This window comes from Hemicordylus capensis, chromosome 14 (assembly GCF_027244095.1).
Source record: "Hemicordylus capensis ecotype Gifberg chromosome 14, rHemCap1.1.pri, whole genome shotgun sequence".
Taxonomy (NCBI): domain Eukaryota; kingdom Metazoa; phylum Chordata; class Lepidosauria; order Squamata; family Cordylidae; genus Hemicordylus; species Hemicordylus capensis.
Window position 1 is genome coordinate 19657880 of NC_069670.1, and position 27913 is coordinate 19685792.

The 27913-nt window shown below is 46.2% G+C and overlaps 2 protein-coding genes across 12 annotated transcripts; one reads left to right on the forward strand and one right to left on the reverse strand.

Moving 5' to 3' along the window:
* The first annotated feature begins 17 nt into the window (after positions 1-17).
* LOC128337421 (immunoglobulin lambda-1 light chain-like) lies at positions 18-11854 on the forward strand. 4 transcript variants are annotated; one of them, XM_053278407.1, is made up of 8 exons: positions 18-359; positions 2966-3520; positions 4966-5110; positions 6316-6633; positions 9120-9431; positions 10294-10392; positions 10490-10539; positions 11662-11854. In XM_053278407.1, the coding sequence occupies exons 3-8, from the start codon at positions 5068-5070 to the stop codon at positions 11692-11694; spliced, it is 855 nt and encodes a 284-aa protein (XP_053134382.1). In that variant the 5' UTR covers positions 18-359; positions 2966-3520; positions 4966-5067; the 3' UTR covers positions 11695-11854. The 4 variants fall into 4 exon arrangements, with proteins under 4 accessions (XP_053134382.1, XP_053134383.1, XP_053134384.1 ...); XM_053278408.1 differs by having other exon boundaries at positions 2966-5110; positions 10357-10392; XM_053278409.1 differs by lacking the exon at positions 10294-10392 and having other exon boundaries at positions 2966-5110.
* A 1213-nt stretch (positions 11855-13067) lies between these two features.
* LOC128337694 (uncharacterized) lies at positions 13068-27695 on the reverse strand. 8 transcript variants are annotated; one of them, XM_053278965.1, is made up of 7 exons: positions 25406-27695; positions 21409-23138; positions 20894-21232; positions 19822-20136; positions 16627-16752; positions 15732-15778; positions 13068-13979 (listed from the first exon to the last, which is right to left on the reverse strand). In XM_053278965.1, exons 2-7 carry the CDS (start codon positions 21467-21469, stop codon positions 13893-13895), a joined length of 975 nt encoding a protein of 324 aa, XP_053134940.1. In that variant the 5' UTR covers positions 21470-23138; positions 25406-27695; the 3' UTR covers positions 13068-13892. The 8 variants fall into 8 exon arrangements, with proteins under 8 accessions (XP_053134940.1, XP_053134941.1, XP_053134948.1 ...); XM_053278966.1 differs by lacking the exon at positions 25406-27695 and adding an exon at positions 24252-24270; XM_053278973.1 differs by lacking the exon at positions 21409-23138 and having other exon boundaries at positions 27425-27695.
* Positions 27696-27913: the final 218 nt, after the last annotated feature.

Genomic DNA, 27913 nt, shown 5'->3' on the forward strand with positions numbered 1-27913 from the left:
GATCCCAACAACCACCTACTGATTGACTATTTACCCAAATAGAAGGTGACCCTGAATTTAAGTTGACTCCCTTAAAAAAAAAAAAGGTTAAATACAATTCATACCTGTATTTACCCATATGGAACATTTGACTGCTTATCATTCCAGTCTGTCTAGAGGTGTTTGTGACAGAGTGGACATACTTAAGCCAGGTCAGTTGCTTTTGTAAAAGATATCTAAAATCAAGACTCCTGCTTGTACTAGCTTGATTCTGGTCACTCAATGAATAATAATTTGCTGGATGTGTTATTAATCATTCTTCTATGTATGTCTTCCAGTATTTAAATTACACCACAAAGTATCACCAAAGACCTTGAAAGGTGAGTCACTTTTTATTATTAGAAATACTTATATACTACTTTTCAGCAACAAAGAGGCTCTCCAAGTGGTTCACATAACAAAACAAATGAGAAAATGGTTCCTTGCCCCAAAAGGACTCAAAGTGAAACCCAAGGGAGACACCAGCGACAGCCCTTGGGAGGGACTGTATGCTGGGTTGAGTAGGGACATTTTCTCTCCCCTGGCTAAACAAGAGAGCCACCATTTTGAGAAGGCGCCCTTGGCCCAGTCAGCAGGTGGCCGCTTTACAAGGCCGACCTTTGTCTGTGGGAGAAAACTCATTCATTATTCATGTGGCAGCTGTCCACTCTGCTATTCGAGGAAAAAAGTTCCGGAAGCAGTTTACCTCACAAGAGGAAAGACAAAATGGTGCCCTGCCCCAAAGTGCAAAAGGAAGCCCAAGGGAGACACCAGCAACAGCCACTAGGAAGGATGCTGTGCTGGGCTGAATAGGGAGCATTGCTCTCCCACTGTTCTATCCAAGAGAGTCATCACTTGTATATAGGGATAACCAAGGGATAACTGCCTAATTATCCCAGTTAGCAGGGAGGGATTTCCAAACTGTGTGCCACAAGAGAGTCCGAAGAGTTTTCTGTTGTGGGAAAATCCTCTGGAACCTTGCCTTCCTGCTTGGTTCAACCCCTTGTGATCATCCTTCCATCAAATTGACAGAGAATGGTGCATCTAACAAAACTAAAGAGTTTTGCCTTGGTTCCTGCAGTAGAGATTAGACAAGGTTCCCTCAATAGAGCTTGTTGCCTGACAGAGAAATCCCCTTTTTACAAGTCAACACAACAAGGGTGGTGCTCAAATTAGCTTTTATTCATGATCATGAAGGCAGAGTACAAGTCAGAAGTATGACAAGCACTGCCCACTCAGGGTATGCAGTTGCCAGTTTCCATATAGGTTAAAAGCAAGGCAGTACATCCATCGACATACGCCATTTGTGGTTAAACATATGCTTTCCTGTGGTGCCAATTAGAGCCTTTGACATGAATTACTGTTTGGCCTTTCTGCTGACCCTACTCCTTATCAGCATCTCCTGGTGCCAGCTATGTTTCTTTCTGCTGAGTGGGGGATTTGTCTCATGACCCTGGTCACATACACTGTCTCCTGTCAGACTCTGGTATTTTTATCTCTTGGCCAACGGGCCTCACATCCTTGACTCGAACAATTTTATTCTGGCCTACTGGCCTTACATTCTGTTTAGGAGCCTGAACCAAACTTTTATACACTTATTTGTGGGTCTGGCTTAAACATTTCTTTATCAGTTCCCTGCTCCAAAGAAGTTCACAGTCTAAAAAGAAACCCAAGAGAGACACCAGGAACAGCCCCTGGAAGGGACTGCAAGAGGGTCTGAACAGGGACATTTGCTTGCCCCTTGCTAGATAGAAGAGAGCCGCCATTTTGAGAAGGCACCCCTTGGCCCAGTCAGCAGGGGCCGCTTAACGAGGCTGACCTTTGCCTGAGGGGAAGACTCATTTATTATTCTTGTGGCAGCTGTCCCCTCTACTTTTCAAGGAGAGAAGTCCCCGAAGCAGTTTACCTCACAAGACAAAGAACAAAATAGTTCCCATCCCTTCTCTCAAGTCTAAAAAGAAACCCAAGGCAGACAGCAGTGACAACCACTAAGAAGGATGCCAGAGGCACGCCTAGGTAATTTTGGAGCCTGGACCTAAAGGCCTTTAGAGCTTTAGGATCGGGGGCCTCCTGGCCCCTGGAAGTCCCAGAATGTCCTGTGTGACTGTGCAGTGGATTCTGGGGAGCCCCCCAACCCCGATGCTGGGAGGCTTGTTGTAGCCTCCTGGTCAGGGGCCTACTTGTGAGTTGCTGCAGCGCAGAGCTGCACTGCAGTGGCACATGATCAGGGAAACGGGATTAGCAGAGCACACTCCCCCCGAAGGAACAGGTATGTAGCTTGGGAGTGCTTCTGGACCCAGGCCTCACTTTGGTTTCTCAGGTTGAGGCTATAGCCAGGAGCGCTTTCTATCAACTTTGGATGATATGACAGCTGCGTCTGCTCCTCAGAGACAATGATATCACAACAGTGGTGCACTCTCTGGTAACCTCTAGGCTTGACTTCTGCAATGCGCTCTACATGGGGTTGCCTTTGTATGTGGCTTGGAAACTTCAGTCGATGCAAAATGCGGCGGCTAGATTGGTCTCCGGGGTTTCTCGGAGAGACCATATCATGCCTGTTTTAAAGCAATTGCATTGGCTACCATTAGGTTTCCGGGCAAAATACATAGTGCTGGAAATTACCTTTAAAGCCCTAAATGGCTTGAGTCCAAGTTACCTGGGAGAGCACCTTCTTCTGCATGATCCCCACCTCACATTGAGATCATCGAGCGAGGTTCATCTCCAGATGCCACCAGCTCGTTTGGCAGCGACTCGGGTGCGGGCCTTCTCTGTAGTCGCTCTGGAATGCACTCCCTATAGCCGTTCGTGATTCAACATCTTTACCTGCCTTTAAAAGAGCCCTTAAGACACATCTTTTTAGCTTGGCTTTTAGTAATCTGTGAATGTTTTAAATTGTTGTATATATGTATGTATCTGGTTTTCATGTGGGTTTCTTGGTAAAATACAGGAGTGGTTTCCCATTGCCTTCTCCTACGCAGTATGAAAGGATGGCTTTGTCGTTGTCACTGAAGTGATCATCCGCCTTCAGCACCTTCCTATATCGCTGCTGCCCAATATATGCTGCCTGCTTGCTTTCGCTGGGCAGCTGGGATGACCATCACGCTTTGGGTGACCCTACCGGGAGTATAACTCCTGGTGTACTTCGCTCATCCCTCCCAGGAACACCCCCCCCCCCCCAACGCCATGATGAGGCAGCATAGCAGGACAGGGGGTGGAGTTTGCTCAGGGCACAAATGACCAGGCTCAAACTATCATACTTCAGACACATTCTGTGAAGACCCATCTCCCTTGAGAAGTCCATCATGCTGGGGGAAGTTGAAGGAAAGAGAAGAAGAGGACGACCAGCAGCCAGGTGGATGGACTTGATTATGACAGCAATGAATGCACCACGGAGAGACCTTCAAGGCCAAGTGGAAGGCAGATCATCCTGGAGAGAATCTCTCTATGTGGTCGCTAAGAGTCGACACCGACTTGACGGCACTTAATCAATCAATCAATCAATGTATGTATTTATTACATTTATAAAGTAATATCCAAATAGCTCTGGGCAGTACACAACAATAAAAATAAATAGTTTTAATAGTTCTATTTATGTTCTATAAATAAATAAATGAAACTTCCTACCCATCTGGGAAAACAGAAGGATTTTCATACATGAGCTTACTTAAGTTGCCCGTGAACCTCTCTTCTGAGCATCCGAGCATCGCTCCTGGGGAAGTGAGGCATTTTTAATGCCAATGAGCATTCTGGCCACTGCAGCCTTTGCCGCCACATGACAAATGTGGTTGGAGCAAGAGCCTCGCGAAGCCTCCTGTGTAAAAAGGGCCAGTGCTTTTATGATGGGGGAGTCCCATGCGAAATCACTCCCATGCATTGAACTGGTGGTGCTTATGCAGTAGCAGTGACCTTCACTGAGTGCAGGGGGTCAGATTAGAAGCCCGCTGTGGTACCATCCAAGTACATTGAGATGGTTCAATCAGTCAATCAAAGTTTATTATGGAATATGACCAGCACAACAAGGGGGAAAAATACAATTAAATATAGATAACAGTTAAAAAGATGAGATGGTTGTCAGTTGGAGAATACACTACTTGTGTGGGTGAAGATCATTTCTAGCTCAGGCAGCTTATATTAAGACCCCCTCATACACTCATAAATTTTGCAAGCTTAAGAGTGCACAGACGGTCTTACCTAAATTATAGCTAAATTCTCCTATGTCAGATTGCATAAGAATTCAGTTGTCCTAGTTTCCCATGGGAAAAGGTAAAGGGTTCGGATACGGTCAAAAGCAAAAGAAACCTTGCCTGCAGGAGAAGACAGGATGAGGTCCTTCCTGGGTCAGCAACAGCATCGCTGAAATCAACACCACCCAGAAAGCAACAACAACCCAAAACAGGCTCCATCGATCTTCAGCTTCAAAGGAGAGGGCTTAACCTACAATGGCGATTTCTTGTCAAGGAACTCCTCCATGTGGGCGACAAAGTATTTGTAAGCAAGGCCAGTGAGGCTCCAGTCCTAGGCAGACACAGAAGGGGAATCAGCCCCCAGCACTTCACAGAACTCCTCCCTCTCTTTTATTATTTGAGACTTGTCATTGCAAGAGTAGAGGTGACTTTCCTTCGCCTGCGAAGTTTGGACTTCCAGGTCTTGGTTCTCTGCTTCTTTCCTTCATCATCCACTCTTATATGTGGACCTTTTGTGTGCCATTAAGGGACAGCTCTAAGCACATTTTGGGCTCCAGAGAAGCACAAATTTTCAGTTGTTTTGGAGTGCCAAGTTGTTAGCTATTTATTAATATATTTTTTACTAAGGACTGGGAAGGATTCAGTTTTATGTCTCTGCTTGAGGGTTTTGAAAGAAAAGCTGCTGCCTAATCTTCTAAAGGCCCCGTCACTGTACAAGACGGAGGTGGGATTTATCTGGCAAGCGTCATTTTTGTACCTACAGAAACCAGCAGGCAGAAGACAGACAGCACAGCAGTCTGGAACCAGAAGAGATCTGTCAGCCAGCAGTTCTGCTTCAGAGTTCAGAAGCTGGAGGGACTGCAAGATGCGTTTCCACTTTCTTGGGATTCTTCTGCTTTTTCTGCACAGTAAGTATGCCACAGCAATCCTAACGGTGTTGATTCAGAAGGTGGTCCTCAGAAATCAGTAGGACTTACTTCTGAATAAGCCTCCTGTACCATATGCATGTTTACTCCGCTTGTTCAGTGGAGTTTATTCAGTAGTAGGTGTAGATCATAGCTTTAGAAAGCAAATCTATTTAATAATTCCTTTTCAGATACTTGCCTATTTTCAACATCAGTCTTGAGAAATACTGACATGCGTTCCGTTCAAAAAAGCTGAAATCAAAAGCATAGCATTTAATGCTGTTTTGGCATCTTTCAGAGTTCAGAGTATTTCAGATACATTATCTCAGTAATCATTAAATTAGATGTTCTCACTAAACAATGAATTACTACTTTGAAATCAGCTTTCTGCTGCAGGTGAAGCCAGAAGCTGCCATGAATGAATCTTGGGTACAGGTTCTTTCCTACAAAAGTTTAGCAAGTTGACTTGATATATTTAATTTTCTGTTCTCAGTATTGTATGAGTATTGCAACCCTGAACATTCATATTTGGAAGATAATTCCAAATAAATCCAGCTGGGCTTTCCCACAAGTGCAAACTGGGTACTTTTAAAGCAATTGGTGTATCCCTCTGCTAAGATTTGGTAACTTCTTTTCCTGTTTACCAGTGGATGCAGCCAGGATGTGTTACTTCCCCGAGGTATTTCAGTCGATCCAGTTTTATGATATTAGGGAGGCAGAGATAATGCACTTCACTGGGGAAGATCTTTGCATTCAGCCAGGTGAACAGATCCTGCTGATAAGACTGCAGGATCAGGGCCAACACATGCATTTTAAAAGCCCTTTTGACAATGTGCCTTTCCTTTGAGCTGAATGAAATGACAGAATCACTGTTGCCTTAAATAAAGATTAAGCAATATTATTGGGGCACTGAGATGTGGCTGCAGCGTAATTTTAGGGCAGAACTGCATAGCATGGCTACAAATGTCCCTGGAAAAATCAGCAATCCTTCACCCAGGATATCCCTGCACCGCTAGCCGGCAGCCAGGTCGATTGCATAGGCTGTACCCGTCCCAGAATCATCCCAGGATACGGATTAGAGCGAAAAAATGCGGTCATGAACACATCCCATAATCCTCATGCATGTTTTGTGCTAGGATGCCAAACATGTTTTGAACTTAGTCTTGTACTAAGGAGATACCAAGGAGTTTCTTTGCTTTCCTTTACAGCTCCTAAATCACAGGGAAATACAAAAATACCACAACAGTTGACTCAGGTGTGGGCATCTCCTGGAGAGACCAGAAATATCACCTGTGACCTTCCATATGGAGCTGAGGCCTGGAATACGGCGTGGTACAAAGAGGAGCAGGACAGAAGCCTGCACATGATTGAACAAAGTTACGAGGAGAGAACAGCAGGAGAAAAGGTCCGTAAAGCAATTCTGACCCTCAGGAACATACAAAGAAAACACTCTGGGATTTATTATTGTGCCACAATCAACAATGAAACATTCAGAATCCTGAAAGGGACGAGGCTCATCATCAGAGGTGAGTGGCCCGGCACGTTTGGGAAATGGTCGTCGTGACTTTCTCTCCTGCTCAGTGGAAAAACTTGCTCCAGTTTGTTCGAAGTTTCCTGCACCCTCCCCTGAATAGAACACAAAACACAATGTAAAGTCACACTAAAACCTTAATATGCAAATCCCTGTCTATCAACAATAACCACTGTATCATTTAATATAATCTATTTGTATTTATGTTCAAATACTGTATTGCTGTACAAATATTGGATATTAAATGCAAATATCCAAATATGTAAAACCAACTAATACTAAAATTCAAATTCCAATATACAAGACAGCCTAAACCCAATAGTAATTTTAAAACACACAATATCACAAATGTAGTAAAAGCAGGAATTCACCAGTACTTCCTTTATTCCTAGGCCGTGTAGCTGAATACACTATGAGTATATTCATAGTATATGTATTAGGACCGGGTTACCTAGGAGAGCACCTCTTTCAATTCTATCTATCTATTTATTTGAAGTGCGTATTTGTATACTGCCCCAAACTCATGTCTATGGGTGGTTTACAATAAAAACTGCCATTTAAAATGTTGTCGGGGAGGCTCTTATTTCCACAAGGAGTGTATTCCAAAGCCCCCAGGCAGCAACACATAAGAAGAGCCCTGCTGGATCAGGCCCAAGGAGGCCCATCTAGTCCAGCATCCTGTTTCACACAATGGCCCACCAGATGCCACTGGAAGCCACAGGCAGGAGTTGAGGGCATGCGCTCTCTCCTGCTGTTGTTACTCCCCTGCAACTGGTATTCAGAGGCATCCTACCTTTGAAGCTGAAGGTGGCCTATAGCCCTCTGACTAGCAGCCGTTGATAGACCTCTCCTCCATGAAGTTATCCAAACCCCTCTTAAAGCCATCCAGGTTGTTGGCTGTCACTACATCTTGTGGCAGAGAATTCCACAAGTTGATTATGCATTGTGTGGATATTAAAACTGTTAAAAACTGTAAATCTAATTAAAAGCCTGGGTGAACAGATGTGTCTTAACTTAAGTTGTCAGAGATGGGGAGGCTCTTATTTCAACAGGGAGCACATTCCAAAGCCTCGGGGCAACAGAGAAAGCCTGTCCCCAAGTAGCCACAAGAAGAGCTGGTGGCAACTGCAGACGGACCTCTCCAATCAGATGATCTCAAAGGGCAGTGGGGTTCATGGAGAAGAAGACCTTCTATTAAATGTCCAGGGCTGAAGGTATTTAGGGCTTTATCGGTTATAACCAGCACCTTGTATTTTGCCCAGAAACCTATCAGCAGCCAGTGTAGCTCTTTCAATACAGGAGTGAGGGGGAGGGCTCTGCCTCTCTTTCCTGTTCTGGAAATATATTTGTAAATCGCTTTCCAGCCCCCAAAGGCCACAAAGTGGTTTACATAGAAAAAGACAGAAGATGCCCCCCTGGCCCAAAGAGCTCACAGTTTAAAAAGAAACACAAGACAGACACCAGCAATCGCCACTGGAGGGAAGCTGTGCTGGGGTTGGATGGGCATGGTTTGTTGATTCTTTTATTGATTATTTCAAATGTATATACCACCCGATATGTATATCTCTAGCAAACAGACAATCAAACAATTAAGACAATTTAAAATTGAACTAAAAGCCTGAAGGAACAGGTGTGCCTTGAGAGTTTTCTTGAAGGAAGCCGGAGATGGGGAACCTCTTATGTGGACAGGGATCCTGTCCCAAAGTCCCTGGTGGCTGTAGGTGCCATGTGCCTTGCCCCATGGGTAAAATTACTTCTGCTAGTAAAAGATGCCTTCCTCCTTGCGGGAGGACACCTTTGGATCCAACCCACTGAGTCTAAGAAATGGGGTGTCCATCAATCATTCAATCAGCCTTTATTATGGTCAAAGACCAGCAAATGAGGAAAAAAAACACCCTAATACATAAAATAATATACAATTATGTGTGTACCATCTGTGCAGGTGATAATGATTTCTTGGCGGGATCTACAAGCTAAGACATATAAGCCACCTTATATGTAATATCTGTTTGTTTATCTATTAAATGAAATGAAACATAACATTCCTCTGCACGACCTGGGCATTTTTCACACAGCAGGCTTTACCGCTAGTTTACTGCAAGTTCAAAGTTGCCCCTAAAAACTGACGCAAAAAGTGGATAATTTTACCCAGGATATAAATGGGGCTACACTCATACAATGTGCAATGAAAAACTTGAATCGTGTGTGAAGTGCTCCCTGGTGGCATGCAGGGACTTCTGGGTAAATCAGGCCGATATGATGTGAATGCACACCCTCCATTCCGGAGGGGATGCAAACTAAAAGCCCTGTGTGGAAAATGCCCTGGAAAATGCTTTTACAAAGGTGAAAATAACTTAATACGCAAGTCGCTAAAAGACACAGTAGAGGAGATCATGACCAATGGATTCAACAGTTCTGGGAAATGGGGTGTAATAACAACTTACTCTACAACTGCAATTATCTTTCTCAACACTCTTTTAGGAATCCCTAGCCTCTCCATCCTGGCACCTTCCTCCTTGGAGGGGGCTCCATTTAATCACAGTATCCCCCTGTTCTGCCTTGTCTTTGATGCACACCCTGACTGGGATGAAATCGCTTGGAATATCAATGGGGAGACATCTTGGGATCAGAAGGATGCTAACATGGTGGATGGAGAAGGAGTCTTCAGCATTTGGAGTTTGAAGTTGATGCCTCCAGAGTTCTGGACCGAAGGGATGTCTTACTCCTGCTCCGACCAAGAGAACAGAAAGATCAGTGCTGTGGTACCCACAAACACAGTGCCCACAGACACAGGTACAGGATGATGGAATAGCCAGTTCAATCCATCTACTGAGGAATGAATATTTTAATAGCTAAAGGCGATCATTGTGGATGGCATGGGAGAACATTTTCACAGCTGAGTTCTTGCTGTGCAGAGTGGGACCCACCCATCTATAAAATGGAGCATGGTTTTGTGGGAAATGTGGGTTTTGAGGAGAGATGTACCACAGGTCCTGGGCCTGAGGGCAGCAAGGGAGAAAGGGTGGGATCATTCAAGCAAGGAGGAGATCTCTGGCAGGGGTGTAGCTATCATTAAGCAGATGGGTCCAAAGAACCTGGGGCCCCCAGCTCCTGAGGGCCCCCCAGCTCCACCCCTCCCTATTTTCTTCATTATCTCCCTCATTCCGAGGGGCTGTCGGAGAGAGGGGTGAACATGGACCCCCTCTCCCCTAGCTATGCCCCTGATCTCTTGGCTGCTGAAGGGAAGGTCAGAAGAAGGATTATATCTGGACTGGAGAGCAGAGAGCCAAGGTGGGAATGCTGTGGGGGGCTTTGGAGATTAGGACCAGGAACCTGCGTGTGAAGCCATGTAGGCACTTAAACAGTTGGAATCTGAGCAATGGTCTGAAGGGAGGTTGGTGGATAGAAATGGGAGGAATGATGATGCGGGAGAGGAGAAGGCCCCGTCCACATCCTTCCTGGCATCTCCCAGCCAGGACAGAAAGCAGCCCAATCTAGGGCTTTGAGCCACAGCCCGCTAAAGAGACATTAGTAGTCCAGTATAGCCATAGGAAGGCCTTGGGTCACTTTGTCCTCCGCCCTCAGTTGGCCTTCAGGCTGCTTTAGCTATCAGCTGCCAGGTCTCCCTCCCTCTCTCCTCCTCCTCTTTGTACAGGAAACTGCACCCCCATTTTGTATATTGGGCTACCCTGTATTGTCATCCTCCTATTGATCACAGCCACGGTCTTCATCTTCAGAAAGCATCTTACCAAAGGTAATCCATTTATCTTGAAAAGAACTGTGTGATATCCCAGCCCTTGTTCAAAGGTAATGTGGCTTCCTACCCCTTTTTTACCCTTTTTTCTCTACAGGGAATGGAGAAAAGACAGATACCCGGATACCTATGGCAGAGACCCCACAGGTAATTTGCATTTATTTTTTCTGCACACATTTCAATAGATATAGCAATAGCAATAGCACTTACATTTATATACCGCTCTATAGCTGGAAGCTCTCTAAGCGGTTTACAATGATTTAGCATATTGTCCCGCAACATTCTGGGTACTCATTTTACCGACCTCGGAAGGATGGAAGGCTGAGTCAACCTTGAGCCCCTGGTCAGGATCGAACTTGTAACCTTCTGGTTACAGGGCGGCAGTTTTACCACTGCGCCACCAGGGGCATGCAGTACATCTTTTGCACAAAGGGCTTGGAAGAAATGAATACAAATCCTGTGACAATAACGGGAAGTGTCTGGTGTTTGTTTGTTTGTTTATTCAGTTTTTATACTGCCCTTCCAGAAAGGCTCAGGGTGGTTTACATTAAAACAAAACCATGAAAATCAGTTAATGATTAAAACAGAAAGTGGAAAACAATTAAAAATTTTAAAACACCGATTAAACAATCTGAACAATTTAAAAACCCTGAAAACCAGATTACATGATTAACACCCATTAAAACAATATTAATTAAAAGCCTGGGTGAACAGGTTAGTCTTTAAAGACTTTTAAAAAGCTGTCAGAGATGGGGAGGCTCTTATTTCATTAGGGAGCGCATTCCAAAGCCTCGGGGCAGCAGCGGAGAATGCCTGTCCCTGAGTAGCCACCAGACAAGTCAGTGGCAACTGCAGACGGACCTCTCCTAATGATCTCAATGGACGGTGGGGTTCATAACGTAGAAGACATTCTCTTAAGTACCCAGGGCGCAAGCTGTTTAGGGCTTTATAGGTTATAGCCAGCACTTTGTATTATGCCCGGAAACATATCGGCAGCCAGTGTAGCTCCTTCAGTGTAACTCCTTCAGTACTGCTTCACTATGTGCTCAAAGAAGCAGATGCAGCAAGTGGGAAAGAGCGTGCAGTGGGTATGAGGCTGTGGAGCATCTGGATGAATAAATCTCTGGACAATGCAGTATAAACAGCCTTGTAAACAGACGCTTGCCTGGTGGCCTGTGCTGAGGGGAAATGGGATCCAAGCCACCAAGCCCTGTATCTCTTGCAAAGTGGGAGATAATTGTTTTTTTTTCTTTCCGTCTTCTGTTCTAGACTGATTATGCGGAACTCCGTTGCAGGAACTGAAATGTGAGTCAAAGGGATGAATACATTCTGCAGGCCGATGTCCATGTTGCTTTTAAAGGAAGGAAAGACACAAAGAAGAAAAGCAAAGTCCAGAGTTTATTGTCTTTTTAACTAAGTTAAATGTGGATGGATGCTTGTATTAAACACAACCTTCTCTGTATTAACGGCATCCATGTCCTCATTTCCCAACACTTTCTAGTTACCAAGATGAATCTGCTGTGGTGTGTGTGTGTGGTGGTGGTGGTGGTGATGATGATGATGATGATGTTAGGGAACTAGCCCTATGTCTGAACCACCCTGCTTTTGATCCCTGCAACCACCTATTGATTGACTATTTTACCATATTTACCCAACTAGAAGGCGGTTGACCGCCTTCTGAATTTAAGTTGACCCCCTTAAAAAAAACCCAGAAGTTAAATACAGATATTACCTATATTTACCTAAAAGGAACAGCACACTGCATTCAAAGGGGGGACGGGACTCCAATTTCTATTATCAAAGAACTTGGGGGGAAACCTAATCTTGGATTCAGGTAAATACTGCAGTATTCTGAGATATCGAAGCTCTTCTCACAATCTGTGAGAAGAGCTTCTGTCGGGCTTGCTGGGCGGTGCGGGACATCCTGGAGAGACCCCCAACCATTTGGTTGCTCGTGTGCTGCCACAGCGTGGCTCCATGCCACTGCAACACACGAGGAGACCAAGCAGAGGCAAGCAGCCTCCCTGGCTCTGGGGTCTCTCCAGGATGTCCAACACCGCACAGCAAGCCCCCCCCCCCCCCGCAAGCCCAACAGCGCTAGCCCTGGTAACCTCATTTAAGGGGAGGGGTACTTTAGGTGGTTTGCTGCCGGGAGCCACACAGCTCCCGTGGCAGCAGACAACCAGGAGAAATCGAGCTAGGCTCCCTTAGCCCGATTTCTCCTGGTCGTGTGAATAGCTTCGTCATGTTTGACACAGGTCCTTCAAATCTTTAGAAGTTTCCCTTGCAGTCTACAACTCTTCTGGTTCCTATCTTTGATTTATTTATTTTTTTCTTTGATGCAAATTCCGCTGGTTGTAACAGATACCTTCCAGCTCTGCAAAAAATAAATAAAATAAAATAAAAAGGAGATAAACCACCTCCTGTTATTTGACTGCCTATCATTCCAGTCTATCTCAACGTTAAGGGTGTGTGGTGGACGTACTTGAACACGTAAGCCAGGTCAGTTGCTTCTGTAAAATATATCTAAAATCAAGACTCCTGCTTGTACTGGCTTGATTCTGGTCACTCAATGAATAATAATTTGCCGGATGTGTTATTAATCATTCTCCTATGTATGTCTTCCAGTATTTAAAATACAACACAAGTTATCACAAAAGGCCTTGAAAGGCAAGTCACTCTTATTACTTTTTATTATTAGAAAGATGTATATACTAATTTTCAGCAACAAAATAGGTCTCAAAATGGTTAGCATTTTAAAAAAGGATGAGAAAATGGTTCCCTGCCCCAAAGGGGCTCACAGTCTAAAAAGAAACCCAAGGCAGACACCAGCAACAGCCACCAGGAAGGAAGCTGTGCTGGGCTGAATGGGGACAGTTGCTCTCCCCCTGCCATACACAAGAGAGCTGCCATTTTGAGAAGGCGCCCTTGGCCCGATCATTAGGGGCCGCTTAACGTAGCCGACCTTTGCCTGAGAGAGAAATCTCTTTCATTATTCATGAGCAGCTGCCCACTCTGCAATTCGAGGGGGGAAATTCCCCAAGCAGTTTACCTCACAAGAGGAAAGACAAAATGGTTCCCTGCCCCAAAGTCTAAAAAAACCCCAAGGGAGACACCAGCAACACCCCATGAGAGGGACTGTAAACTGGACTGAGAGGAGCCATGCTACTACACAAGAGGAATCCCCACATATGCTACATATTGACATTTCTCCTTCCTGGGCTGAAGAGAAGAGAGCCGCCATTTTGAGAAAGCGTCCTTGGCCCAGTCAGCAGGGGCTGTTTGACGAAGCAGTTTACCTGACAAGAGGAAAGACAAAATGGTTTCCCCTGCCCTAAAGTCTAAAAAGATTTCACTCTGGCAGATAGAAGACTTGAGGCTGGGAAGTGGCATTGTGCGTGGAACGACTCATGGAGTTGCTTCGGACTGAGGCACCACTTCCCAGATCAGAGCCCCTAACCTCTCTTTTCACGGAAGAGCACCAGCTCATCCCAGACTGTTCAAAGTTTCTTTTGTGCTGCTGCTCTCTTCCTGTCCACGTCCCGAGTTCTTGAAGGAAAATCCAGCTCACTGTAGCAAATTCCGTCCTGTTTCACAAAAGGGGGGAAACCTGTTATTTGTGTGATGGCTTAAATTTCCAGGCTGCCTGTCCCAGAGGATGGGGTGTGTGTGGTCCAAACACAGGTCTTAGCACCGCCAAGCCTTCTTCTTCCTAACCACTTCTTCTTTAATGGTACCAACTGCTTTATGTGTATGGGAATAATCTAAAAACAAAATATTATTTTCTTTCATACTTATTAAATCCGCTCATGCAAATTTAGTTAACCCATGAAAAAAAATCACACAATTCGTGGATTTTCTTTAATTGGGTGACTGTTCAAGTTGAACCATACATGTAAATCTACATTCCTACAATGTCTTCAATTAATTTAAAAACTGGATCCCAGCAGCATTTAAAGGTAATACTAATACTCATATTAGTACTAATAATATATTATTATATATTATATGATTATATGATTGCTCCACAACTAATGTTCTCTGGATGGCTAATAAAACAAGGAAACAACAGTAAAATAAAACAATTAAAACACACTAAAAGCAAGCAAGAAGTACCAAGTTGGGTTTTTTTAAAAAAAAATCCATTTAAAACCTTTTTAAAGCCTGGCTAAACAGGAAAGAGGCATTTAAAACATTCAGACATGTGCCCATTTTTTTTAAAAAAGGTCCATGAAACAAGCTCAGACTTAACCCCACCAAGACTGAATTACTTTTGCTTACTTCTTGACCTGGACAATTGCCGAGTCTGAGTCTCTCCCAGGATAGCAATAGCAATAGCAATAGCACTTACATTTATATACCGCTCTATAGCCGGAGCTCTCTAAGCGGTTTACAATGATTTTAGCATATTGCCCCCAACATTCTGGGTACTCAGATGGGGTTGCGATGCCCCTGAAGGAGTTGGTGCGCAACTTGGGGGTCGTCTTGGACTCTCAGCTCCTGCTTGAGCAGCAGGTGGAGGCCGTGGCCAGAGGTGCCTTTCTTTATCCAGCTTCGGCTGGTCTGCCAGTTGCGGCTCTCTCTCGACTAGCAGGCCCTGGCAATGGTAACTCACCACCTCTTTTTTGGATTAATGTCATGCGCTCTCCCTGGGGTTGCCTTTGAAGACGACCTGGAAGCTTCAGTTGGTCCAGAATGCATTAGCCCACCTGCTTATGGGCGCTAGAAGATATGCCAGTGTGACACCTCTCTTGTGGTCACTGCACTGGTTACCTGTTTGCTTCTGGGTCTTTCAAGGCTTATCCCGTTTACCTTCAGGACCACCTCTCCTGGCCAGTTCTGGCCCATCCTGTGAGATCTTCTCAGGTTTCCCTTCTTTCAGTCCCTGGTCTCAGAGAGGTCCATAGTACTAGGGACCGTGGAAGGGCCTTTTCTGTTGCTGCCCCCCTACTCTGGAACTCTCCCCCACCCCCAGATTTGGTCTACCTCCTCCCTTTCAGCCTTTAAAACCTTATTGAAGACATTTCTTTTCTGCCAGGCGTTTGCCCTTTTATCTCTCTCTCTATATTTAAAATCTTGAATGCTATTTTTGTTTTGTACACCACCCTAAGTCTGTGGATTGGGCGGCATATTAAATCTCTTAATAAATAAATAAATGATTAGCAGGGCAGAAAATGTTAGGTACCAGCTAAGAAGATGAATTCACTCTCTTACAGAAGGGAATACGTCTTCTAATCCCATCTGGGAAGAAGCATTCCCGCTCTTGAGAAGCTTATTGGAGAATATCAGGTGTGAAAGCACCCTGAAAAGCTAAAGAGGTATTCTGAGAACAGCCTTACCTCTGGCACCTCTGAGGAAGGAATTTCAGAAACTTTGGGCTGGGATCCTTGCAGATCAAAAAAGAAGTCAAGAGAAAAAGAAGAAAATAAATCAAGAAATTACTATTCTCCTCCACCTACGTTCCATCCTTGAGTCTGAGATTGCTTCCATAATAGCCCCTTCCCATCCCTCTAGAATTTCTGTCATTTCCCTCAATTTTTACAGTCTTTTCAGATGCTGTTTGTCGTGGCTTTTAAAACTCTGAATGCAATTGCTGCACCAGCCTTCCAGTGCGGACTGACACCACCGGAAAATAAGCACCATCATTGGCCAGGCGACCACATCACCCAGGAGAGACTAAAGAGGATTTGGGGGCTCCCAGGGTCTTTGGAGGCCCTGGACTTTGGCCCCGAAGTCAGGGGTAAGAGCGCCTCTGAGCCCAGGAAGCTGCTGGTGACTTCCTGCCTCTCTGCATTCCTTTGCCTGCATTGCTTGGCCCCATTGCTACCCTACTTTTAGCGGGGTGGAGGGATCTCTTTATTACAATAAAGCACAAGCACAGAATTAAATAGGTCTTCCGTTTTTTCTTTCTTTTTTTAGACAGAACAAAAATGTGCAAATGAAAATGACAATTGTAAACAAGGGGATGAGCAAAGAGCGAGGTTTGCTGGGGGATTTCCTTCTGCACAAATTGAGATTCAGATACGAGCAATTGTACTTCTCCCCCAGGCCTCGCTTAAAGGTAAAGTTTGCTGTTGGGTCAGTGTTAACTCTTAGTGACCACAGAGCCCTCTGGTTGTCTTTGGTAGAATACAGGAGGGGTTGACCATTGCCCTCTCCTAAACAGTGTGAGATGATGACTTTCAGCATCTTCTTCTATCGCTGCCCCCCTTAGGATGTGCTTACTGGCATTACCTGGCCTGGAAGGACAGAGTCGGATCCACAGAAAGCTCAGGAGAAGCAGCAGGGAGGCCGAGACACCCAGGAAAGCCACAGGTACTGCGTAGATTAGGCAGTTCTCCTTCGGGTCTTCAGGGGAAACTTTAAGAGGAGGAGGCAGAGAAGAAATAGGTGTGCTGGTCTTGTGGTGGCAGGCATGGATTGTCCCCTTTGCTAAGCAGGGCCTGCTCTGGTTTGCATTTGAATGGGAGACTACCTGTCTGAGCACTGTAAGAGATTCCCCTTAGGGGATGGGGCCGCTCTGGGAAGACCATCTGCCTGCTTGAATGCAAAAGGTTCCAAGTTCCCTCCCTGGCAGCATCTCCAAGATAGGGCTGAGAGAGACTCCCGCCTGCAACCTTGGAGAAGCTGCTGCCAGTCCGTGCAGATAATACTGAGCTAGATGGACCAATGGTCTGACTCAGTATGAGGCAGCTTCCTAGGTTCCTATCACTGGACTCGTTCCCAGGCCCCAAAACCAGGCCAGTGTCTGATAACCTCTGTAGATCCTCCAAGAAGCAACATCCTCCAAGTCCAAACCCCCTGAGACCCGGGCCCATTCTAGGCTGGGAACCTTGCACTTCCCATGGCTTGCAGCCAGACAGGTCTGCACTTTCAAGACAGGGAGGAAGAGCCCAGGAGGGTTAGAGGACCCCAGAGGCAGGGGAGGCCTCAGCCCACCTCTGGCACTGCTTGCAGTAAGTTGCAAACTGGGTGCTCTCTGAGCTCCTGCAGCTCTGCTCTACTCTGCCTTGCTTGCTGACCTCCCCAAAGACCCCCCTGCTACCCCTGGATTCTGGCCCCATGAGATTACTCAGAAATGGCTGCTGTTGAAAAAGAACCCAACCAACCCACCTTGCTCCCTGCTTCACAGTTCTTAACTCTAGGGGAGGGCAGGCCGCTCAGCAGGATGTTCTAGCCCCATTTCCCAGCAGAGGGGACTGTTGGTGGTAGGGGTCATTTCTGGGTAAGTTTGCGGTGCTGCTCCTCCCACTCAAACAGAAGCTTCAAAGGTGGACTGAAACTTCCTACCCTTCAGGGGAAAGAGAGAAAATAGCAAAGAGTTTTCATGCATGAGCTCACTTAAGCTGCCTTTGAACCTCTCTTGTACGTATCTGAACCTTGCAATCTGAGGCATTTGTAATGCCAATGAGCATTCTGGACACAGCTGGCTTTGCAGTGTTACCAGGACAGCCTATTCAGGGACTCCTAGGAGCACCCCTGGGCCTGGTTTTGGAGCTACAGGCTTGTAGTTTCCACTCTTGCCTTTCAGAACCCAAGGGAATGTGGGTTCACCATTTGGTTCGCATGAGCTAACTCATGGGATAAGTCACCTGGCACATAGCCTGGGAAAAGGTGGTGCTTTAACCCGAGACTGCGGGAGGACCATCCTAGTGCTTGCCTCCCTAATTGCCTTTCAGATGGGGAAGCCGGAGTAGACACGAATTAAAGGTAAAGTGTGCCGTCAAGTCGATTTTGACTCCTGGTGTCCACAGAGCTCGGTGGTTTTCTTTGGTAGAATACAGGAGGGGTTGACCATTGCCTCCTCTTGCACAGTATGAGATGATGTCTTTCAGCATCTTCCTAGATCACTGCTGCCTGATATAGTCCCAGCGGGGATTTGAACCAGCAACCTCTGGCTTGTTAGTCACGCATTTCCCCGCTGCGCCACTTAAGGTGACAGACAGGAGTTAATTAAGTGCTATTCTTCTCAAGAACGAGCCGAATACTCTCCCCTTTGTTGGCACATCGGATCACTTTAAGTGAGACAAGAGGTAACAGATCACCTCCTCTGCTAACAAGCGTGCTAATGGCTGGTTCAGGGCTCGTGAAGATAGTTGGTTAAAACATTCCTAGTCCCACCCAAGGATTTCTTAAAAACACAAGATAAGCAACGATGCGCCCATTTCATTCTGCCCCACACAGGTTCCTCAGACCTATTCACAGTGGTGGATTAATGGAGAGGCAGAGCAGACACTGGCCTACGGCGGCAAAATCTGAGGAGCAGCAAATTTTGTCCCTCCTCAGACTTTGCTGCCCTTCTCTGTGTGCAGCGGTGGCTGCAGCAAGGGTGGAGTGGGTGAGGAGAAGGTCCCCCTGCCTTAAGCTCTCTCTCTTTTTTTTTTAAAGGCAAATCGTTTTTGTTTAAGGTAAAAGGGCGGCAAAAGCCTTTTTGTTTATGGGCAGCCTGGCTATTCACCGACTGTGCTGAAAGAGCACACCCAGCAAAGCTGAACAGGACCAAGAAGAATTCTTTGGCCTATCCCTATTCTCCACCTTGTCAGCAGAAAGGTGGGGTCCGCATTCCACCTCAGGGCAAGGTGCTGTCTCTATTTAGCCAAGCCCCCATCAGGCAGTGTGTCTCTTCCGTGGATTCACCAGCTGCGTGTCTGTGCATTTGGGCATTGGCTATTCTATCTTGCCTTGCCTGGGCTTTTGCTCCTGTCCTGCTTGTCGCCTCCAGATTGGTCCTTTCCCCAAGCCCCATCTGTGCAGCACGCTTGGCTGCGAGATACTGGTCTCCCGAGATCAGACCCCCTTTGGGTTTTGCTTGGTTCCTGGACCCTCACTTGGCCCTTAGGTCCCCGATCCTGCCTTTTGCCTTCTTGCCTGTCCTGGAGGAGAGAGGTTCCTTGGCATAGGCCGAGCTACCAGAGTCCATACACCCCACTGGACGTTCGTATAACTAATCTCTACCCGCAAACCTCTCACTCCCCTCCTTGCCTGCTTCCTCTGGAATCCAAAGCTGCTCTCCAAGACCGTTTCTCCGGTCAGCCTTGCGTGGACTTAATTTGGATCTCAAGCCACTTAGTCCTATTGATTTGTTAGGTTTGTTAGTAAAATATTGTTGCCTATTAATCAATCTTTCATTTCCTGTACTCTAAACCCGAAAGTAAACCTGATTCTGTTTTTGAACTTCAAACTCTCTGTCAGTTCTTTCCAAGACCGAAGCTTGGCACAAGTTTATTCTGAGGTGGGCTGCTCCATTCAAGTTTGCTAGTCCCCCACAGAAGAACAAGAGGAGTTTGGGGCATTTGCCAATTACCCCAAGAGCAGTACCATTAACAGCAGTCATGTGACTAATCTGCTTGAAGCAAGAGCCAGGCGAAGCCTCATGTGTAAAAAGGGCCAGTGCTTTTATGATCAAGGGTCCCACACAAGCTCACTCACCTGCAGGGAAGGTGATGCTCCTTCTCACTGTGGTGTTGGAAGAGTTGAACCTGACTTCACATGTGTAGCTTTTCTCATTCATCCGTGAGTCCATGGGAAGGGAAAGGAGACTGATGAAGGTTAAGGAGCTGCCACTGCTTCTCGCCAAACGAGTCCGTCCCTCTTGCTGGAGCTCTCCAGAGATGTTCCAGGACACCTGGACAAGGTTGGACACTCCATGGACCATGCAAGCGAGATGCTCGCTCTGTACAAACCCAGATGTTGGATGAGCAGATGGGAGCAAAAGCAACACCTGGGTGCTTGGGGTGTAGCTGTCTGATGGGGAGAAGTAAAGCAAAGAATTCAGTGCAAGCAGCTACAAGCGACATGGTTCAGATTCAGCTCCATAATTCAGAACCTCAGTCTGGAGTTTGGCAGGTTGCGTTCTGGGGACCCCAAGGGCTGCAGGAATCGTGGAAGGGGCCAGTTAAGTGGTGAGGGGCTGGGCTCGTCTACCTTATCGCCCCCTGCTAACTGCACAGAGGCACTTTTTAAAAGTGGTGATTATCTTTATGTAGCAGAGGGAGAGCAACTGGCCCTATCCATCCCCAGCACAGCAACCCTCCAGTGGCTATGGCTGCTGTCTGTCCAATGTTGCATTTTTAGATTGTGAGTCCTATGGGGACAGGGAGCCATTTTGTTTGTTTGTGAAATCTATGTAAACCACTTTGGGAACCTTTGTTGAAAAGTGGTATGTAATATCCATCGTATGTGTATTCTCACTTTGTGTTGCACACACATGAAGTGCGCAGGACACACATATTAGTGTGCAGGAGAGAGGTCTTCTTCCCACCTTCTTGGGAGACCAGCCCAGGCCAACCACATCAGCAGGAAGGACAGCCACCTTCACACATAACACAGGTGGCTAGAAGTCAGCGGGAGCACTGCCTCTCCCCTCGGCCAAGACAGGAATCTGCTCATGAGAACCTGCTCGTATTGGCCTGCACAGGACCCTGGACCTTTCCCCTTTCAGGGTGCATTGTGCCCTTTTGATCCAGCATCGCTACTGCAAAGCCCAGCCTGGCTTCCTTACCTCCAACAATCAGTGAAGTAGTCCCATTGCTGAAAGACAACATCCAGAATCCGTCAGCACAGAAATATATGCCAGAATCAGCACTTTGAGAATTGGAGATTTGCAGTATCAACTTGTGTCTTCCAGCGTCGCTTTTGCAAACAAATCTGCCTGCAGTATTACCATCATTGCAGCTGGTGATGATACGAGATAATTCACCCTCTGTTCTTTTGTACCAACCGAATGATGACCCTCCACGCTCAATTTTGTATTCGGAAGTGCAGGAGATCTCTGTTCTGCCCCCAAGGTCCACAAATTGAAACCTCTGTGTCGAAGGCACTGATAATCGGGCATGTAACACTGTTGGGAAAAACAAACACAAAAAGAAATATGTCTCACTTTCTTACCTCTGATCAGAAAGAGAATTGCTAATTAAATGACAAACATAAGACCGCCTGCAGATTCCCATCTTTTGCCAGGATGCCCAAGATGGGTGCTGGGCTCTCCTTTGCTGGTTAAAGCAAAAGAAATCTTACCTGTGGAGGACAAGAGGAGATACTTGGCCAACAATAGCATCACTGAAAGCAGCAGCAGCATCAGTGGCGGCAGCTTACAGAAGCAGTAGTCTGCTCCCTGCGTCAATCTGCAGCTTCAAAGGAGAGTTTTAAATCTTGAATGCCAGTTTCTTGTCAAGGAACACCTCCCTGTGGTTGGTGGTGCAGAGGTGTGCCGAGTGTGTGTGTGTCAGCAAGGCCAGTGAGGCTTCAGTCCCAGGCAGACACAGAACAGGAATCAGCTCCCAGCATTTCACAGAACTCCTCACACAGTTTTGCTCTCTGAGACCAGCCATCGCAAGAGAACAGGTGACTCTGCTTCACCTGGGGTAGTTGTGATATCCAAGGCTTGGGTTCTCTGCTCCTTTTCTTCATCACCCCCTACTGTATTTGGAGGTTTTGTGTGCCGCTGAAGGATTTTGGATTTCTAAGTCTTGCTTTTCTGTCCCTTTTCTTCATTATCGGTGCTTTTCCTTTGGATACACTTCTGTATTTGCACCTTTTGTGTGTCACTGAGGGACAGTTCTGTTTCGGAGTGACCAATTGTCAGCTATTTATTTATATATTTCCACTAAGGATTGGGAATGATTCCATTTTCTGTCTCACGTGTTTTGAAGGGAAAGCTACCTACCAGGTAGGCTTCTAATGGCCCTTCTAGTTTTGTGCAAGACAGAGGTGGTTTGCATCATTTAGCTATCATTCTTGTACCTACAGAAACTGTCAGGCAGAAGAGGGACCTCACAGCACTCCGGAGCAAGAAGAGATCTGTTAGCCAGCTGCTCTTCTTCAGAGCTCAGAAGCTGAGGGGACTATAGGACAAAATGCATTTCTACTTTCTTGAGATCCTTCTACTTTTTCTGCACAGTGAGTATTCTACAGTGCATGTTTCCTCAGAAGTAAGGGCCTTGGAAATCCATGGGACTTACTTCCAAGTAAGCACACACTATGCGGCACAATCCTAGGCATGTTAACTCAGAAGTATATCCCATTGTGTTCAGTGGAGTTTATTCAATAGTATGTGCAGATTTAGAAAGCTAATCTGTTTAATAATCCCTTTTCAGATACTTGCTTATCATCAGCAACAGTTGTGAGAAATACCAACATGTGCTCTATTAAATAGATGAGTGAATGTTCTTTTTGTAGTCCCCTGCTAACTGAGCAAAGAGACACTTTTAAAAAGTGGTGATTCTCTTAATTGAGCAGGGGATGAGCAACTGACCCTATCCGTCCCCAGCAAAACATTCCTCCAGTGACTGTTGCTGGGGTCTATCTTATGTTTCTTTTTTAGATTGTGAGCCCTTGGGGGACAGGGAGCCATGGATGGATGGATGGATGGATGGATTTATATGAAAACTGCTTTGGGAACTTTTGCTGAAAAGCAATATATTTGTATTCGTATACTGCACAACTGAATATTGTTAATTGCAAAACCAAACTATAGTATTTAATGTTGTTATGGCATATTACAGGGTACAAAGTACTTCAGATAAATTATCCCAGTAATTAGTAAATGTGATGATCTCAAAGCATTAATTCATTGTTTAATGAGAGAGGCCTCTGCAATGGCTGAAGCCGGAAGTTGTCATGAATAAACCTTGGATGTAGATTGACCTTGCAAAACAGTTTTAAAGTTTACTTGATCGGTTTGTTCTTTCAGTTTTCAGTATCATAAGAGTACGGTGACCCTAAGCACTCTTAGCTGGAAATGAATTCTAAAGAAATGATTAAAAAAAGAAAAAGGAATTCATTAGGCGTACACATTCGGGTGTTAGGTACTTATTAAGTGGTTTTTGGTTGTTTTAAATTTTATTTTCAACCAACATGTATTAAAACTGTGTAACAACAGAAGAAAAAACAAACAAATAGCAGGGAAACCCCAAATATAAGCCAGAAATGGAAAGACATTCCTTTTGAGAATAAATGCTTGTCCAATGTTGAGAAAAGATCATTGGTTGTTGAACATTGTGCATCCTTTTCACAAGAGTATGGTTTCCCCCCACGTAATCTTCTTCCCCACAGCCCTATGAGGCAGGGCTTTCATAATCCTATTTAAGAGAGAATGCAGGGAGGAAAAGTGACTTTCCTGGTGTCTTTCAGTGGATCCGTTGCAGAGGTGAACTCCATATCAGTAAAATTAGGGATGAGAATTTCCCATCTCTGTCACATGCTGTTTCTGTGGGGAAGATCTCTGTTTTGGACAAGGATCTCTGGATCAGGGGGCACACATGCATTTTAATATTGTCTTTAAAAATGTGCCTTTTCCTTTTAGCGGAAAGAAATGACAAGTCAAAGGCCTAACTGGTCTCGACTTCAGAGGCGTAACTAGGGAAAATAGCGCCTAGGGCAAGCACTGAAATTGCACCCCTGTCCAAACAGGAATGATGGGACTTGTGGTCAACAATATCTGGAAATCCCTGTTAAAAGGAACACTGTACCATCTAGACATGGTTGTTGATCAAAACCTGAAAACATGAGCCATCTCTGTAAAAGACTTAGAACAACAGTCAGGAGTTATTTATTATTTATTTATTTGATTTATATACCACCCTTCCAAAAATGGCTCAGGGCGGTTTACAATTAAAGTTATGTATGACTTATGTGAGGATTCCAAGTGTCATTTTCTCTGTCTCATCTCATTCTTTTAAAAAAACATGACTTTGTCCTAGAGGATCACCTGCCCAAATAGCCACTAGGAAAATAGGGGAAGAAGAAGGTGGGGGTGGGTGGGGGTCTATAAACCAGTGAATGATTCCTGCCAGCCTATGTCTTGTGATGACTGCTGGCTCATGATGGGGTATCTGTGCATTCACCACACCAGTGCTTACTTTGACGCCAAGAGGGAGGAGGATACATGAGTTTGCCACACTAGACAGAGACATTTGCAACAGGAGCAGACAGCCAAGTTCTGCCAGGGCCAAAACCAGCCCCTGCCAGACGAAGAAATCATTGTAATTTGCCCCTTCCTGTCACAAGCAGTGTGCTGTTCTTTTATGATTGACTCAGATATCATTGTCAGATGATATTATTGTCTCAGATATCCCAGTCATGGATGGAAAATTCAGGGTCAATTGATGAGAGACACATTTTCTACATGGAAGTTTCTTCTGTGCAGGTGTTGTGCAGAAACCCATGTGTAGTGCCCGCCAGGGGCATAGCAAGGTTGGAATGGGCCAAGATGAGATTTTAAAATGGGCCCCAAGCCCCTCAAAGTCCAGGGCCTCCACACATCCCAGGCCCCCAAGGATTTAAGTCTGATATTTCAAAATATGTATGCTGCCTGGAAATACATTTCACTGAATACACACATGCACACTTCACAGTATATAGTGATATACATTGAGTACTATATATCTGTGCTACTTTTAATGCCTAGAACACACTAGCAACACTAATTATTAAAATGGCCCCCTCGCGGCAGATTAGCAAAGGAGACTTTCAACCATGCAGGGTGAGCCTAAGTCTGTTTTCTCAGAATTCTGAACAAATTCAGTCAAGTTTGATTCCAGGAGGTTTTTCACACGAGGCTTTTAAAGCCCTTTAACACACATCTCCTCTGGAATGGAGGTGCTGCATTCACAAGTTGGCCAGATTGACCCTGAAGTCTCTGCAAGTTATTGGAGAGCAGTTCACACACAAGAAAAATAAAATAAAATAAAAGCACAACACATGCTTCACAGTTCTCACTCAGACCTTCTGGGTTGCAAAACAACTTGAACATAAGTGCATTTATAAATGAATGAAAGAATGAATGAATAAATAAATATTTATTCCAGAAGTTTTTGTGATTTTCTGACATGAAACAAGCCACTTATAGGCCTTAGATAGTTTCTGTTTTTAAAGCCACCACATTTTTCAGTCTGTTTTAAATTAAATATTCAGAGATTTCTCAGTCTCGCCCCCCCCCCCCCCAATATCAAAGCCGTATGGCAAGCAGATCCCTAGATACGGGGGTAACCACAAAAAGGAATTCACAGCCTACCTTGCAAAAGCTGTGCTGGATGGTCTGCTCTGCTGCAGGGAGCTCTGCCAGCCTCCTCCTTCCTGCCTTTCTTGGGGCCTGCCCAGTTCAGGCTTCAGGGAGGTCTACTCGGAGGAGGCCTCTCTGGAAGCCCCGCTGCCCACCCATCAGCTGAGAGGCCGGGAGAGAAGAGCTGCTCTGCAGTTTGCAGGCTGCTCCGATCCTAGGCTGGAGGCAAGTGGCTGAGGGGCCCTGGGGCTGGGCAGGTGGGCAATGGGGTGGGGGTGGCAGGAACTGGCATGGTGCCCCCACCTCAGTGGCGCCTAGGGCACGTGCCCTGCCTGCCCCCCCAGTTCCGCCTATGCTTGACTTCACTAAATATTAAAGAGTACCTTTTGGGCACGGAGACATGGCTGCAGCCTAGTTATAGGGCTCAGAGCTGCACGGCAGGGCTACAGATGGCCCTAGCATCTTCCCCCGCAGAGGCCCCTGCCATGCAAGCAGATAGTCAGGCAGAATTCATGGACTGTACCAGTCCCAGGATCGTCAGAGGATGCAGAGGAATGTAGCAAGCTGCCATATACTGAGTCTGACCTTTGGTCCATCGACCTCAGTATCGTCTGCACAGTCTGGCAGCGGCTTCTCCAAGGGCTGCAGGCAGGAGCCTCTCTCTTGGAGATGCTGCCAAGGAGGGGACTTGGAACCTTCTGCATGCAAGCAGAAAGGTGCTCTTCCCAGAGCGGCCCCATCCCCTCAAGGGCACCATCTTCCAGTGCTCACACATGGAGTCTCCCATTCAAATGCAACCAGGGCAGATCCTGCTTAGCAAAGCTGACAATTCATGCTTGCTGCTGCCACAAGACTAGTTCTCCTCCTGCAGACGGCAGGGCTAGTGTGTGCTCATAAACACGTCATGTAACATCAGGGGTTTAGCTATAATGGAGCAGATGGGTTCCAAGAACCCGGGCCCCCCAGCTCCTGAAGGCCCCCCAGCTCCACCGCTCCCTATTTTCATCATTATCTCCCTCACTCCGAGGGGAAGCTGGGAAGAGGGGTAGGCACAGGCCCCCTCTCCCATAGCTACACCCCTGTGTGATACAGTACATATGGAGTCCATCTGGGCCGTCCAGATTGCCGCCACCCCTTCCTCATCCTGCACTGAAGGCAAGCGAATGCACTAGGCAACTTCTTAAAACAAGAACTCTTTATCTCGACATGAAATGGCTGAGTGAGGTGGGTCTCTGGGACTGGAGAGGACACGTCTATGGGTGCAGGACTCTCTTGTGGTTTTTGTTGTTTGCGGCTATTTGTGTATGGCTTTGCAAGAAGAGGAGGTCACACAGTGGTTGACACAGAAAAAGAAATAAGATGGTTCCCTGTCCCAATAAGGCTCACAAGAACATAAAGGGAGTCGCCAGCAATTGCCCCTGGAGGGATGCTGTGCTGGGGCTGGAGAGGGCCGGTTGCTCTCCCCCTGCTAAACATAAGAAAGCAAACGGTGTCACTTTGCGCAGCTAGCAGATCATGAAACCCTCTTTGTGAAATAGCCTCAAACATCATGGAAGAGCCTTCTGCCTCAGCCAAGTCAGAGCCTTGGTCCAGCTAACTCAGCATTGTCTGGAATATAGGAAGCTGCCTCCTACTGACTTAGACCCTGGTCCCATCTAGGGCTAGCTCAGTATCATCTACTCTGACTGGTAGCGGCTTCTCCAGGGTTGCGGGCAGGAATCTCTTTCAGCCCCATCTGGAGATGTTGCCAGGGAGGGCACTTGGGACCTTCTGCATGCAAGCAGGCTGATGCTCTTCCCACAGCATCCCCATCCCTTGAGGGGATATCTTACAGTGCTCATACATGTAGTCTCCCATCAAATGCAAACCAGCATGCACCCTGCTTAGCAAAGGTAGGAATTGACGCTTGCTCCCACCAGACCAGCTCTCCTCCCATCTTGGCCACCAGCATTGCTTCCGGGAGCGAAATACACCTTCCTGACACAGAATACCACCCATTGCGTCTAAGAAATGGGTGTGAGAACCACATACGTTAATATTTGTGATTATCCTTCTCAGTACTCTTCTAGAGTACTTTCCAAGCTGGGCTCTTGCTGTGCAGAGAGGGACCCACCTATAACCTGTAGCATGGTCTTGTGGGAAAGGTGGGTTTTGAGGAGGGCTGTACCACAAGTGTGGGGGATGTTCTGGGCCTGAGGGGCAGCGAGGGAGACAGGAGAGGATCATTCAAGGGAGGAGGAGATCTCTGGGCAGCTGACTTCGGTAGCCTTCAAGAAGGCAAGGTTAGAAGAAGGCATATATCTGGACTGGAGAGCAGAGAGCCAAGGTGGAAATGCTGCCCACTGTCTGACACTTTCTCTCCCCTGGCTAAAGAGAAGAGTGCCGCCATTTTGAGAAGGCGCCCTTTGCCCAGTCATGAGGGACCGCTTAACGAGGCCGATCTTTGCCTAAGGGAGAAAACTCATCCATTATTCATGTGGCAGCTGCCCACTCTGCTATTCGAGGGGGAACGTTCCCGAA

Bases quoted from the DNA above. Each gene is read 5' to 3' on its own strand.
- LOC128337694 (XM_053278965.1), bottom strand. From the start codon at position 21,469: ATGCTGCTGCTGCTTTCAGTGATGCTATTGTTGGCCAAGTATCTCCTC. The intron at 16,753-19,821 runs GTGAGTGAGCTT...CTCCTCTTAAAG, and splicing joins GAGCATCACCTTCCCTGCAG to TTTCCCCTGAAGACCCGAAG. The intron at 15,779-16,626 runs GTAATGCCAGTA...TTGATCTGCAAG, and splicing joins ACTCTGTCCTTCCAGGCCAG to GATCCCAGCCCAAAGTTTCT.
- LOC128337421 (XM_053278407.1), top strand. From the start codon at position 5,068: ATGCGTTTCCACTTTCTTGGGATTCTTCTGCTTTTTCTGCACA. The intron at 6,634-9,119 runs GTGAGTGGCCCG...ACACTCTTTTAG, and splicing joins GACGAGGCTCATCATCAGAG to GAATCCCTAGCCTCTCCATC. The intron at 10,393-10,489 runs GTAATCCATTTA...TTTTCTCTACAG, and splicing joins CAGAAAGCATCTTACCAAAG to GGAATGGAGAAAAGACAGAT.